Source organism: Sus scrofa, chromosome 15 (genome assembly GCF_000003025.6).
Source record: "Sus scrofa isolate TJ Tabasco breed Duroc chromosome 15, Sscrofa11.1, whole genome shotgun sequence".
Lineage (NCBI taxonomy): Eukaryota > Metazoa > Chordata > Mammalia > Artiodactyla > Suidae > Sus > Sus scrofa.
In genome coordinates, this window is record NC_010457.5 from 47561697 (window position 1) to 47577905 (window position 16209).

Genomic DNA, 16209 nt, shown 5'->3' on the forward strand with positions numbered 1-16209 from the left:
CTGCAGAGATGCCACCAATCCTATTGTGCCACAGCAGGAACCCCAAGATTTCTCATACTTAGCGACAAGGCAGCAATTTTTCAAGAAAGGATTTGTGAGTGAATGCTTCATATCCTCTAATCCCTCCTGCAACGAATCTACCAGAAACTTTTCTCCAATTTCTAATTCAGATGTAAATTTTTCCATGTTCTTATATTCTTTTGGTCTCTCAATCACTTTACAGCAGGGTGTAGTTACAGATCTGTACCTACATAAATGTTTCCTTCTTAAAGTTCTCTGGAATTATTTATTTAGTTGAAAGACAAACTTCTTACTGGTGTAATTAATTAATTTCAGGGGATCAGAGAATAATTTTCCCTGTTTCTTCAACGTAGACATGAGTATACCACAGGGTTTAAGAAACACTGATCTGTAGTCCCATATTAAGAAGAACAAAAAGAAAGAATTCAGTGACTCACGATGCTCCGGAATTCATGATGCAGCTCTTTGCTCCACAGTAACAGTCTCTGCCATCATCATGATTCATTCCAAGGTTATGACCCAACTCATGAGCAACGATGGATGCAAACGTCTCCACTGTGATTTGCCCAAACTGTCCCAACATAGGAAGGTGTTAATTAGGTTTCTGAGCTAAAAGGATATGCTTTTTCTCGAATTTTTTTTTTTCACACAGGGAAATTCAACACTACTGTGCTGATGGACTAAGTGATAAATCAGGCATCAAACAGCAGTGTATATACACCTTAGTCAGAAACTGGTACGACTTAACATACTGATGACAGAGGCAGACCCTTGAAGCAACAATTTCTTTAGCACCATAAGTTATTCACGGTGGTTGGTAGGAAAACAAGTTCACGGTTCTAACTGAATTTTCTCAAACGGAGACTCTTCTTCCTTATCCCTAAAACCTGAGGTGCTAATAAACACATAATACATATTGGAAAATGTAATCCAGTCTCTAGGGAAAGAACACATCTGCTACTTCTACCACATCCCTCATAATACCCAAAGTTATCATTGCAAGGACTAGGAGATGAAGAACAGAAGCAATGAATGGTGGACGTGTCCTAACGCAAATGTCCAAAGGTGAACATCAAGAACAAGACATACCACATTAATCCCGCCTGCATGACTCCTTGAACACACGGTTCCCACAAACGCCATTCCTGCAGTCCCACCAAACCCTTTCTTCCTAAATGAAGACAAAAGGTAAAAGTTATAAAATGTACGTGGGGTGGCTGATGGGGGGATGGGAAGTACACATGGCTCCTATTTCTTTGGATAATCTCACACTGATGGGTAGAACCTGTGAAAACTGGGAGAAAATTGGCAAACTAAAAACATTTTAAAATCACAACTGGGGATGCAACTAGATATTCTCATACCAAGTGAAGTAAGTCAGAAAGAGAAAGACATATCATATGATATCACTTATATGTGGAATCTACAATATGGTACAAATGAACCTACATACAAACAGAAACAGACTCACAGACATAGAGAACAGACTTATTATGGTTGCCAAGGGGGAAGGAGGAGGGAGTGGGATGGACAGGGAGTTTGGGATTGGTAGATGGAAACTATTATATTTGGAATGGATAAGCAATGAGATCCTGCTGTACAGCACAGGGGACTATATCCAGTCACTTGTGGTAGAATATGATAGAAGAAAATATGAGAAAAAGAATGTATACATGTATGACTGGGTCACTGTGCTGTACAGCAGAAATTGATAGAACATTGTAAATCAACCATAATAAAACATTTTAATTAAAAAAATCACAACTGAGAGTTCCCTGGTGGACTAGTGGTTAGGACTTAGTGCTTTTCACTGATGCAGCCCAGGTTCAATCCCTGGTCTGGGAACACTGATCCCACATCAAGCCACTGCTCACTGCAGCCAAAGATGAAAAATTAAAAGATGAAATAAAATTACAATTAATTCAAACCTTATCTCTTTTTATTATCAGAGAGTGAGGTTAATATTACAAATTCATTTTTCAGATAAGTAAAGAAATGGGTTTTTTTCCTGGCCACGCCCATGGCATGCAGAAGTTCCTGGATCAGGGATTGAATCTAAGTCATAGCAGTGGCAACACCAGATCTTTAACCCACCAAGCCACCAGGAACTCTGAAGATATGTTCTCAGATATCAGGCCAAGCTGTTTTCCACCTTCCAGATGAAAGACCTTCCTGAAATACATTACATTTATTTATTCAAAGGTTCTAGGGGAGAGACAGATAATAAACTCAATGACATATTCACACAGGAGGCTGCAGGCATGGAACACAGGGAACAGAAGAGTCACGATGGACGTCTGCATGTGGCTCCTCTATCATCCTGGACACACCTGCGTCTCAGGACCCCCAACATACACCCCTAATACATCTGCTCACCTCTTTCAGGTCTTTACTCAATAGCCACCTCCTCAGTGAAGCCTCCCCTTGCCACGTTACCCACAATTTCAACCTCACTCCTCCAACACTGCTACCTCTACCCTCCCTGCTTATTTTCCTCCTTACTACTTACTCTTACTTAATATCAAATATATATTTAATTATCTCATTTGTGGCCAATCTTTTCCTCCACAATAGGAACTACATGAGAGCAAGAATTTCTTTTGTTCACTGCTATACCCCAGGGCCTAAGTGTCCATCTAAAATTTATCTTTTAAATGAATGAACAAATAATCCTTCTCTGGGGCATCTGGCCAGCCAGGACAAGAGGCCTGGAGAAACTGACATAGGGGATTTCCAAGGAAATATTTTAGCCAGATCACCTTGTAGTGAACCCCGTTGCCCCCAAACCCCATTTATGTCCTCAGTGCTTCCAAAAGGCTTTTTAGGAGCCCATTCTTAGCCATAAACAACAACCAGGGCATCTAGGAAATGTTTCTAACATGGCAGGAGCAGACCAAATGGAGGAGACAACTTGGTAGGTATGGTTGGGTAAGACACAGGGAGTGTGCTTAGCACCTATTTCTAGTTTCATGGACTAGAAAAACCACTGCCATTGTATGAGGATACTTTCAGGGACAATTTTACTAAAAATTAATTAAAAAGGTCAGGACCAAACTCTTGTGGTTAGGAGGCCATAAAAATCCATTTAGGCATTCTCAGTGCGTCACTTTTTCATTTCATCTATTCTATTCTATTCTATTCTATTCTATTCTATTCTATTCTATTCTATTCTATTCTATTTCTACTGCTGTACCTGCACCATATGGAAGTTCCCAGGCTAGGGGTGTAATCGGAGCTGCAGCTGTCGGCCTACACCACAGGCAGAGCAACACTGGATCCAAGCTGCATCTGTAACCTACACCGCAGCTTAAGGCAATGCCAGATGCTTAACCCACTGAGCGAGGCCAGAGATTGACCCCACATCCTCATAGAGACAATGTTGGGCCCTTAACCCACTAAGCCACAATAGGAACTCTATGCCTTGCTTTAAATTAACTCATATGATACAAGAAAACAATATTAAATCAAGGGAAATTTCTCATCAGAAAAAAATTGTGAGTCTTAGGTACCATTAACATTGAGGGAGGCAAAAATTATTATATAAAATACTTTTTTGCAAAACATCAGCCCACCAACACAGAAATTTTTTACGGATGAAACGATTTAATATATTTAATGAAGGTTTTGCTATAAGTTTTTGGAATATAAGTTTAAGTTTTATTATAGTACTATGAAAATGCTATGCTGAAAGAAGAAAAATTTTTAAACATGTATCAGAAATATCTCAAAGAAAGTTAAAAATCGATTAGATCCATGAAATAACAATTCAGCTATATAAAAACTTTAAGGGGGATAAAAAAGAGCTATTAAACATTAAAAATAAGAAAGCTGAAATGGAAAACTCAATAAAAACCTTAGAAGATAACTTAAGGAAATATCCCAGAAGGTAGAAAAAAAGACAGAAGAAAGGAGACAAAACACAGAAAAATTACAGGACAAGTACAAGAAACTCAATAGCCAAGTAAAAGGAATCCCAGAAGAAATGAAGAATAAAAAGAGGATGAAATCATGCATAAAATAATTTCAGAAAAATTCCTAGAACTGTGAGACATCAGTTTCAAGACTGAAATTACCCACTAAGAACACAGCACAGTAAGTGATAAAAGACCTACATCAAAGCATATCATCAGGAAAATTGAGAAGCCTGGGAACCAAGAGAAAATCCTACAAGTTTTTTCCAAAGAAGCAAAAAAAAAAAAAAAGAGAGAGAGAGAGAAAGAGAAGCAGAGAATCAGAATGGATCAGAATGGATTAAGGCTTCTCAACAGCAGTAATTCTGGAAGTCAAAAGACAATGGACATGCCTTCAAAATTGTGAAGGGAAAAGATTTCATGCGTAGAAGTTTATACCAAGCAAAATAACCTAAACTTTACGAAACAAAGTGGAAAGCACACCTCTGAAAGAATGAGGCCCTGGGATAATCAGAGGCCAAATTGAGATCATTTTTAAATTCTGTTTTGAGACTGTGAAGCATATTTTCCAAAATGCAAGAGGTCAAAAGTTTTCTTCTTTCAATATATCCCTTCACGAGAAGAACTAGAAAATTTGTCATAACAAAATGAGGAAGTTAAGCCCAAGAAAGAGGAAGAAGAACATGGTTACCAGGGCTCCAACACAGAACAAGGGTCTAATTATCATACTGCCACTTGTTCTGTAGTATCAAACTAAGTTTTTCTAATTTAAATAAATGCTCAAAAACCTTAAGAGAACATGATTCTGAGAAAAGAAAAAGAAAGAAAAAAGTATTATTCTAACCATGTCATTAATAGTAGCTTTAAAAAAGAATGACTTACAGAACTAGCTGTGCACTGTCATGTCTCCGACGTGTTATAAGAAACTTTTCCCGCCACTGTACAAAGTTCCCCAACACATCACCAGCACCTCCAATTATGTTGATCAGATTTCCATTTGTCCAAATCTCCAGTCCAACTAGCACAATTCGAATATTTAACATAATGTACATCTGCGAAGAAAATGGAGATAAAAATATATAAAATATATTAAAGATTATGAGAATAATTCCTGGCATATATCCAAAAAAAGAAAAATACTAATTCAAAAAGATATGTGTGTATATGTTTAACCGAATCACTTTGTTGTACAAAAGAAATGATCACAACATTGTAAATCAACTATATTTCAATAAAAAAAAAAAAAAAAGATATGTGGGAGTTCCCGTCATGGCTCAGAGGTTAGTGAACCCAACTAGCATCCATGAGGACATGGGTTCAATCCCCGGCTTTGCTCAGTGGGTTAAGGATCCAGTGTTGCCGTGAGCTGTGATGTCGGTTACAGTCACAGCTCAGATCCCACGTTGCTGTGGCTGTGGCGTAGGCCGGCAGCTTCGCCTCTGATTGGACCCCTAGCCTGGGAACCTCCATATGCCGTGGGTGTGGCCCTAAAAAAAAAAGTGTACCCCAATGTTCACAGCAGTATTATTATCTATAATTGCCAAGATATAGAAGCAATGTAAGTGTACATCAACAGATGAATGGATAAAGATGTGGTATATATAAACAATGGGATATTATTCAGCCATAAGAAAAGAATAAAATTTTGCCACTTGCAACAATATGGATGGACTCAGACAGTATTACACTAAGTGAAATAAGTCAGAGAAAGACAAATACTGTATATCACGTATACATGGAATCTAACAGGATAACAACAAAATGGTGACTATAACAAAAAAAAAAAAAAACAGACTCATAGACGTAGAGAACAAACTAGTGGTTACCAGCAGGGAAAGAAAGGGAGTAGGGGCAGTACAGGTACAGGGGATTAGAAGTACAAACTACTACATATAAAATAAGTTATAAGGATAGATTGTACAGCACAGGGAATATAGCCAGTATTTTCTAATACCTATAAATGGAGTATAACCTTTAAAATTATGAATCAGAGTTCCCTTCATGGCTCAGCAGTAAGGAACCCAACTAGTATCCATGAGGACGTGGGTTTGATCCCTGGCGTCACTCAGTGGGTTAGGGATCCAGTATTTCCATGAGTTGTGGCGTAGGTCGCAAATGCAGCTCAGATTTGGGCGTTGCTATGGCTATGGCATAGGCTGACAGCTGCAGCTACAGCTACGGATTCCACCCCTAGCCTGGGAACTTCCATATGCCATGGGTGCAGCCCTAAAAAAAAAAACCAAAAAACAAAAAAATATGATTCACTATATTATATACCTGTAATTATATATATAGTATTGTACATCAACTATACTTCAATAAAAAATAATAACGATAAAATAAAGAATATGAGAACATCTTCAAAGTTATAATTAAGTAAAAAAACTACATAAATTCACAGCAGGACTCTTCCCTTCCAAAAAATCTTCCTTCAATATAATGAGACTCTAATCTCTTAAGGGTCTCAGTTTCCTCATCCATAAAACAGAAGTAATAAAAGTTCAAAGTCCTTTTTATCTTCCATCCCAAAATCTGTCAAGCTTTGGATATTTAAAGGTTTTGGTATCAGTTCCAAATGTTCCCTAAAATAAAGCATAGCTATTTATAGTCCATATTGAGCTCAAGTATGTGAATACTCACACTTTTCACTACAGACACATCAGTGAGTTTGATCGCATGGTGCTGCCTCAAGATCTCGTGGGAGGTGTAATATAATACATAGTGGACAAGACGCTTCATATGCATGTGTGGTGAACTCTATTACCTTTCTCAGTTTATCAAAAATTCTAATGACATGTACCCCAAAGGTTCATGCAAAGGATTATGGAACTCATATCTATTTCCCAGCGATACTGTGAGGACCAAATGAGTTAATAAATGTAAGGTACTGAAACCTAAAATATGGCACAAGTGAACCTACCTACAAAACAGAAACAGACTCAAAGACATGGAGAACAGACTTGTGGTTGCCAAGGGGGGGTGGAGGATTGGGAGTTTAGGATTAGCAGATGTAAACTATTATATATAGCATGGATAAACAACAAGGTCTTACTGTATAGCACAGGGAACTTTATTCAATAGCCTAAGATAAACCATTAAGAATATAAAAAGGCATGTACATATGTATAGCAGAACTACTTTGCTATACAGCAGAATTTTTTTTAAGTTTTATTGAAGTATAGTTGATTTACAATGTTGTGATAATTTCTGCGGTACAACAAAGTGACTCATACATGTACACATATCCATTCTCTTTCAGATTTTTTTCCCATAGAGGTTATCACAGAATACTGGGTAGAGTTTGCTGTGCTCTACAGCAGGTCCCCATTGGCCAATCATTCCATAGACCTCAGTGTGCATATGCCAATCCCAAACCCCCAGTCCATCCCTCCCCACCTCCCACCTGTAACCTTTGGTAACCCTAAGCTTTTCAGAGTCTGTGTGTCTATTTCAATTCTGCAAAATAAGTTCATTTGTATCCTTTTTTTAGACTCCACATATATGTGATATATGATGTGTTTCATTGTCTAACTTCACTTAGTATGAGAATCTCTAGGTCCATCCGTGTTTGTACAGCAGAAATTAACACAGTGTTGTAAATCAACTCTACTTCAATTGAAAAATAAATTTTTAAAAGCAAAAATATAAAAAATAAATATAAATGTAAGGCACTTGGCCCAGTTTCTAGCATGTTATAAATACTCAATAGAACACTATCATTATCATCATTATTATAATTGGTATTCATATTAAGAAGCCAACTTAGAGATGAAATTATCTTATCAGAGCATGTATCTCATTCTTCAATACCTCCCCACTGAATGAACTTTCCTCCCTCCCTCTGTCTCTGTCTCTCTCTGTCTCTCTTACACACACACTGTCACACTATGGTTTCAGAGTAGGAAGCAGTCTTATTCAAAATTAGATTCAGTAAAAATTTAAAGATTTTTCAAAAATGCCAAAGTGCCTTAGCCTATCTACTGTGAAATAAAAGTTCATATTTTCTAGCAAGACAGGAAAGATTTAAACAAATAAATTTTTCTCTGCCTTTGGCCTCCTCTCTCCCCCTGCTGTGCCTTACATATCTGCATTATCCATGGACCAAGCCTCCCCCATCGGCAAGAATACCTGCCTACTGATAAACAGCAACATTCCCTCAGCATCAAAAGACTCCTCCTTAAGAGATAACATTCCTTCTTGATCTTGTAAGGAACCACGGTGATGCTTAGGTCTGGACTGTGTAAACTGTCAATATATAGCATTTAATGTCCAGCCCTGTGTCTCAAAAAACTTAGATAACTGTGCCTTGACTTCTCATAGAGGAAATTGTTCCCAAGGCTTTCTGGGATCCTCTGTCTGGGTTATAATCCTCAAATTTGGCTCAAATAAAATTTTTCTTTCTTTTATTGAGGGGAGCGCAGGGGCGGGGGGGGGGGAAATGCCCACAGCACACAAGAGAAGTCCTGGGCCAGGGATCAAACTCGTGACGATGCAGTGGCGACCTGAGCCACAGCAGTGACAACACCGGATCCTTAACCCACTACGCTACCAGGGAACCCCTCCATTTCTTTCTTAGATTGCCTAATCAATTTTTCATCAACACTACTCTAAAGATAAAACAGATGCTAATTTGAAATCTCTGGCTTGTCTCAGAATTTCTCTACAATTATACTTTCCTTTTAAACACCAAAAAGTCACAAATCAAATTAGAGCGCAGACCCCTGAAAGACGGAGTTACTTAGGCTCTAAAATAATCAGAGCTCAAAATGAGACAATTTTAAAATTGTGTTTGGGGAAGTTCCCACCGTGGCTCAGCAGTAATGAACCCAATTAGTATCCATGAGGACGCAGGTTTGATCCCTGGCCTTGATCAGTGAGTTAAGGATCTGGAGTTGCTGTGGCTGTGGTGTAGGCTGGCAGCTGCAGCTCCAATTTGACCCCTAGCCTGGGAACTTCCACATGCCACAGGTGCATATAGAAAAAACTATGTTAATTTTAAGACCTATAAATTTAAGATAAAAAGAAAGAAATTTAATCAGAAAAGAAAATCATGGACTTGGAGAAGAGACTTGTGGCTGCCTGATGGGAGGGGGAGGGAGTGGGAGGGATCGGGAGTTTGGGCTTATCAGACACAATTTAGAATAGATTTACAAGGAGATCCTGCTGAATAGCATTGAGAACTATGTCTACATACTCATGATGCAACAGAACAAAGGGTGGGGGAAAAACCCCTTTTTTTTTTTACATTAATTGTAATGTATACATGTAAGGATAACCTGACCTCCTTGCTGTACAGTGGGAAAATAAAAAAAAAAAAAAGAAAGAAATTTTTAAAAAATGTGTTTGGAGACTGTGGAAGGAGAGGAGAGAATACTTCCAGATGATATAAAGCACAACTTACGCTATCCAAATAGTTTGCTAAACGAATCATCTCTTCTCGCACTGCAGTCTGGTTTCTTCCCATCATGTCATACTGAAAAGCAGAGAAGGAAAACGATTATTACCAAGTAATTTAGGACAAAAATTCTATAATCTCTTACAATGAAGCTAAGCCTCCAAATATTTCCTCTGAACCAAAAATTGAGGCATGAAGACATCTTCCTGAATTTCAAATTAATAAGTCTAGGGGATACATTTTAGTGATAAATAGGAATTTAAAAAAACAGGTCCATGTGTAAAAGAGCAATGAAATCTTAATTTTCTTCAAAGTTGTACAACTTTAAAATGAGTTTTGTTCTTAAAGGTCTTTTTATTCATTTTACTGTGAAAATACTTCCAAGCATTTCACAAAGGTAGAGTTTAAAGCAATCATACCACATAGGTAAAGGAATAAGGCCATCTAAAGGACTTTCTGATCCTTTCCTCTCTTAGGCTCAAGACACCAGCAATAACCCATTTCCAAACTCTGGGCTGAATGGATAATCAGAAATTATCTTATGTTCACTAGTGGGAACGTAGACAGAAATATAGAGATAAGTACAAGTTTGACCACATTAAGACAAACAATTGACACGACTGATTCATTTCTTTGAGACCTGGCTAAATCCAGATATCTGTTTTAATATTATTTTAAAACAACTAGCTTAATAACTAATCAAAAGAAAATTTTAAAAAGAGATGTGTGGTTTTGCTCTATGATAAGGAGCAAATAACAGAATATATTAATAATATATTAAAGATTTATTAATATAACAGTAATTAATAATGTTATTAATATTAATAACAGAATATATCAGATTTTACCAATTAGGTATTTTACCATGCATGATTCTCCTAAACAAACAAACAAAAAAATGTAATGCATTTGACAAGGTTTGATAGAATCATTTTCATTTTGAGACATTTCCTACCTATCTGGAGAGTGTAATCAAGAAAAACATTTCAGATCTCTATTTTTGTCACTTGTCCATAACACTCTACAGGAACTTTTTGCACATTATCTAGGAAAGAGTTCAAGCTTGCTCATATTCCCTTATGCTTTTTCCTTCTACACTTGAGGGTAATGAACCTATAGTGAACAAATCTGCATATATTTCTATCTCTTAAAATAAGAAAGACAAATACCATATGATATCACTTAAATGTGGAATCTAAAATATGGCACAAATGAACATATCTACAAAACAGAAACAGACTCACAGTCATAGAGAACAGACTTGTGATTGCCAAGGGGGAGGGAGGAGGGAGTGGGATGGACGGGGAGCATGGGGTTAGTAGATGCAAACTACTACACTTAGAATGGATAAACAAGGTACTCCTGCACAGCACAAGGAACATAGCACAAGGAACTCTTGGGACAGATCATGATGGAAGGTAATATAGAAAAAGGAATATATAGATATGTATGTATGTATGCAACACACACACAACTGGGTCACTTTTCTATACAGCAGAAACTACCACAACCTCATAAATAACTATATTTTAATAAAAAAAAAGAAAAAGAAAAAAATGGCTTGTTCTTTTCCAACCAACATACAATAAGGGATTTTTTTTTTTTTACCTCAAAACTTTCTTTCATCTTACAAGAAAGGACTTGTCAATTATATTAAGTTTCTGCAAGCAATGTTTTCACACAAACAAAAGAAAAATGAGGGTAAAAGTCAGTCAAAACATTTCAAATAATCTATAGGGTAAATTATAAAGCAGCTGTATCTAAAATTGATAATCCTATAAATGCTGGAATTGATACACTGCTTTTCTTTGTTGAGCAAAGCACAATTCTTAAGGATTAATAAGGAAAATGTCCAGGTGTTATCCTGTACAACAAAATAAACAGTAACTGCTGAGTTAACCACTCTTCTCCACTCCCTGGAGAGCCTGCCAGGACCTGGAAGTTATCATCTCTTAAAGTGAAGTAGAGGGTAGCTGAAGTTCTAGAAAGCAAAGCAACAAAGCTTTGTTGCTTATATCTGATCAATAGGATTACCACAGTCCTTGAAATTCACCTGAAAATGTCTCAATATCCTAACTGAGAGGCAGTTAGTTTCACTAAGGACAGTTTCACTTAAGAAATGTAGCATATGCAGGGAGTTCCCACTGTGGCTCAGTGGGTTAAGAACCCGACTAATATCCACGAGATGCAGGTTCAATCCCTGGCCTCGCTCAGTGGGTTGAGGATCCGGCGTTGCAGTAAGTTGTGGTGTAGGTCATAGACACAGATCAGAGCTGGCATAGCTGTGGCTGTAGCGTAGGCTGGTGGCTACAGTTCCAACTCGACCCCTAGCCTGGGAACTTCCATGTGCCACAGGTGTGGCCTTAAAAAGCAAAAAAAGAAAAGAAAAGAGAAGAGAAAAGGAAAGGAAAAAAAAAGAAATGTAGCATATGCAAATCACCTGAAAGAAAAGGAAAAGAAAAATACCAATAAAAGACACAAGTAGAGGTAATCTCATTTCCTACATTCAGCTTCCAAAGATATTACAAATATTAAGTGTGAATATTAAGGAAAAAAGAGTCACTTTAGTTTTAAAATCACATTTAACAAAATCCATACAAATATATTTTCTATGTCCTTCATGGGATGCTCATTTCTCGTCTGCTTTTCATGAAAAAAAAAGAAAAACTGTCACCAATCCTACCCTTTCCTTGTCTACGACAATGAACAGCTCCACATAGCGGGTCTGTGGCAGGACTGCTCTTCTTCTCTGTCAAAAAAAAAACAAACATCAGAAAAGCAGGGAAGAAAGTATAAGGGAACATGCTTATTTCATATATAATGATCTGACCCTAACCTGTAATCATATATTTCATGTCTGCTAAGAACTCCAAAGATGACTTTAACACATCCTAGATCAATAAAGCCAAAAACATGTGGGTTTTGTTTTTTGTTTTCTTTTCTTTTTATGGCTACCCCTGCGACACATGGAAGTTCCCAGGCTAGAGGTCAAATTGGAGCTGTAAGCCGCTCAGCCTATGGCACAGCCACAGCCACGCCAGATCCTTAACCCACTGAGCAAGGCCAGGGTCAAACCCACGTCCTCATGCATACTAGTTGGATTCCTTACTGCAGAGCCACAACAGAAATTTATATAAAGTATAGAATGAGCTAAAATTTAAATGTTTTCCAATGATTACAATTTAAGAAGAATAGCGCAATAGTCCAAAAAATGAATGGCAGGAGAGGCAGTGAAAATAATGCCATAAACTAGTATGAGTTAGTTAAAATACACTAGAGCTGCACAGGCCTCTTTTTACGCAACAATATCATCTTATTATGTAGAAATAAGATAAACTTGCCTACAGCTGAGGTTCCTCTGTCTTAGAAACAGCTCAGATTAAGAGATCCCTGTCAAGGAGTTCCTGTTGTGGCTCAGCAGGTTAAGAACCTGACACAGTGTCTGTGAAGATGCAGGTTTGATCCTTGGCTTCACTTAGTGGGTCAAGGATCTGGTGTTGCTGCAAGCTATGGTGTGGGTCGCAGATGTAGCTTGGATCCTGCATTGCCATGGCTGTGGCCCAGGCCTGCAGCTACAGCTCCGATTCGACCCCTAGCCTGGGAACTTCCTTATGCCGCAGGTACAGCAAGGGAAAAAAAAAAGAGAGAGAGACACCTAATAGGATTAAGCCAAAGAATCCTAAGGGAAGACATCTGAGATCATTAAAAATCCTAAAACTCAATCTCTCTTTCACTCAATTTAGAGCTGCAGAATTTCCACTCTAGCTTGTGTAAAGGGTATCCACTTTAAAAGCTCCACTGCTGGAGTTTCCTGGTGGCTCACTGGGTTAAGGATCCAGCATTGTCACTGCTGTAGCTTTGATCACTGCTGTGGAGCAAATCTGATCCCTGGCCAGGGAACTTCTACATGGCATGGGCATGACAAATAAAGAAATAAATGAAAAGATATGAATAAAAAACTCACTAATATAAAAAAAACTCCTCTGCTCCAGACAAATAAATGAAAAAACTATATTAAAAACTCACTAATATTAAAAAAAAATTCTACTGCTCTCTGAAAGTCAGTGTAATGCACTATTACGTAACAATGATAAAAAGAAATACAATTACTGTGTAAGCCCTAGTTTCCAACATGGTGTACTTGACTGTACTCAGCTTGGTGACAGGATTTGTGTATTGCCCATCTTTTTATCCCCTAGTCCCCATCACAATGTCTGGCATATGCTGGCAAAAAACATAGTAATAACAGGTATGGGTTTACACACAAACACAACTTTTCAAAACTTTAGTCTGGGCCACGAAGAAATACATTAGGTCCTTACTCGAAGTAGCTGAGTGACACTTGGGGGCTCTTCTTCTTCATCCTTTACAATTTCTTCTTCTATATCCTTGTTGGAAACTCCACATTTCACAGGCTCTCTATGGACGTCATCCATTCGATAAAAAACATGCTCAAAATGAGAGCTGTTTTGCAGGGGTTCGATCCCATAACTCACGTTCTCTATATGCAGCAAGCCTCTAAGTGTTGCATCACACGTACACAATTTTTTAGAATAAAAAAAAAAAAAAAAAACACATAGGAAAAGGAATTAGGAACCTGAATTCAAGTCCTTACTCTTACGTGAGAAGGGGTAGCATGGTAGCAAAAAACATAGAGAAGCTTTAGAGTCAGGCAGACAGAAATTTAAAGCCCAAGATTGCTACTCAACTAGCATCAATGCCTGGAAATTACTTAACCTCTGAAGGATCACTGTATAATGAAAGGCAATTCAGAACAGTGGCCAAAAATTTGAAGTCTGGAATCAGAAGATCAGAGTCTGAATCCCAAATGTTTCCTACCAGCTGTGAGCCTTTCCCTAAGTTATTTAAGCACTCCCTTAGTTTGCATTCTCCATAGGGCTGCTCTGAAAACTAAATTATTTAATAAACACAAATCACTTAGAACACTGCCTGGCATACAGTAACTGTTCTATGAGTGTCATTACTTAAAAGGAGATAATCATAGGCCATCTTATATAATTGAGAGCTAAAAATACTATTTATTAGTTCAATCACTCATGCAAAATCAGTGTCATACAGCCAAGCCCTTAATAAATTTAATTTTAATAGTACTATCATTTCACTTGATATGCTTTCTCTGAACCTCAACTTGCTGACCTAAATATGGAAATAATGAGCCCCTTTTTACAGTCATTATGGGACTTAAATGAAAAAATAGAGGTGAAAATGTTAGAGAGCTAAAGAAATATAAAATCTGTTTATTTTAAGTAGTAAAAATTATTTAGCAGTCTTGGAGTTCCCGTTGTGGCTCAGCATCGCTAACAAATCTGACTAGTATCTATAAGTGTGCAGGTTCAATCCCTGGCCTTGCTCAGTGGGTCAAGGATTCAGCACTGCCATGAGCTGTGGTGTAGGTTGCAAATGCAGCTCAAATCTTACATTGCTGTGGCTGTGGCTGTGGCCAGCAGCTGTAGCTCTGATTCGACTCCTAGCCTGGGAACTTCCATATGGCACAGGCGTGGCTCTAAAAGCAAAAAAAAAAAAAAAAAAATATATATATATATATATATATATGTATATGTATATATGTATATGTATATATACATATACACACATATATATATATTTTTTTTTACTGGTCTCAATAGATGAAATTTTTTCTTCAGATATTAAAATCCATCAACTGTGGCACCCTCCTAAATCACATAGGCATCTGAACCACAGCTATAAAGACCTTCAGCAACATCAAAGTAAAATCTCAATTTAAGTGACTTGATTTGGAGCCAGAGATAGGGAAAGAGTAAAGAAATAAGGGAATGAAAAAAAGCTGATCAAGAAAATTCCTTACCTTAGTCCAAAACAGTCACTAAGAGCAATGGATGAATTGTAAATGCCCTCCACATATCCTCGATAATGACAATGATTCTAAAGGATAAAAACTGTATTATCTTCAAATACTGTAACATTGCTGAAAATCACCACAGAAATTGCAGAACTAACAAAATTCCTTAAGGTCAGTAAGTTAAAATTTTATTTATATTACTGGCATCGTATAACATCACACGGCATTCTTTGGACAATCTTCAGACCCACTGTCACCCTACAGCTTACACAAATGTGTAGGCAGGATTCCAGAGGATACTCCATACAAACAACTCTACCCCAATAAACTGAAAAGCAAAACAAGGCAGCAGAACATCATGTTTAACACTTTTAATTGCAGCCAAGAAGATACAACAGCAGCCAACTGAAACCCAATACAGAAGAGGACCTTGTGACAGGCATTGATGACACCAATGGGAAAAAAATTCAGTACATGGCAAAAAAAGTGACTTTGATCAGACTGTTTTCTTTTCTTGCTATAAGCGTATTGGGAGTATTATTATTATTACTACTACTACTACTATCATTAGTTACACATTTAACCATTTTAAAAACTAAAGAGCTTTTATCCTTAATTCTAAGCAAGAAAATGACCAGTGGAAATCAGTAGGGATTATCATTACATAGATTATTTTCCTGGTCTTTTACCAAAAAAAACCACTTGACTACAGAGTTCAACGAGAGCTGTAAGACACAGCTGAATCTATGTAAATGCACTTACTACTCCCACCCCAGGACACTCAAACACTTTAATATCAAATTGGGCCTAGGGGTAGCACAAGGTAACAGTCCTGAGCACCTGAAGAGAACTCACTTTAAAATTATAATTGTCTTAAATTCTGCCACAGGGTCAAAGAGGAAAATAGATTACCTGTATATCAGGGTAGTCAGAGATCAGAGCTCCTTCGTTGTTGTAGGTATAAACTACAAAGTCTTTGGGCAAAAGGTCTCTGCAAGAGGAATAAAACACACCACTTAAAATGATTTTATCTATTTATA

At 37.4% G+C, this 16209-nt stretch overlaps 1 protein-coding gene across 2 annotated transcripts in view; it reads right to left on the minus strand.

Annotated features, from left to right (window-relative positions):
* ADAM9 (ADAM metallopeptidase domain 9) overlaps nucleotides 1-16209 on the minus strand; it is a 77955-nt gene that overhangs the window by 37929 nt on the left and 23817 nt on the right. For both annotated transcript variants that reach the window (XM_001925664.5, XM_021075120.1), the window contains exons 4-11: nucleotides 16082-16160; nucleotides 15176-15252; nucleotides 13650-13845; nucleotides 12011-12076; nucleotides 9334-9405; nucleotides 4815-4984; nucleotides 1111-1192; nucleotides 459-592 (exon numbers count right to left, since the gene is read on the minus strand). In XM_001925664.5, the coding sequence (XP_001925699.2) occupies nucleotides 459-592; nucleotides 1111-1192; nucleotides 4815-4984; nucleotides 9334-9405; nucleotides 12011-12076; nucleotides 13650-13845; nucleotides 15176-15252; nucleotides 16082-16160 (876 nt within the window). The remainder of the gene's footprint in view (nucleotides 1-458; nucleotides 593-1110; nucleotides 1193-4814; nucleotides 4985-9333; nucleotides 9406-12010; nucleotides 12077-13649; nucleotides 13846-15175; nucleotides 15253-16081; nucleotides 16161-16209) is intronic.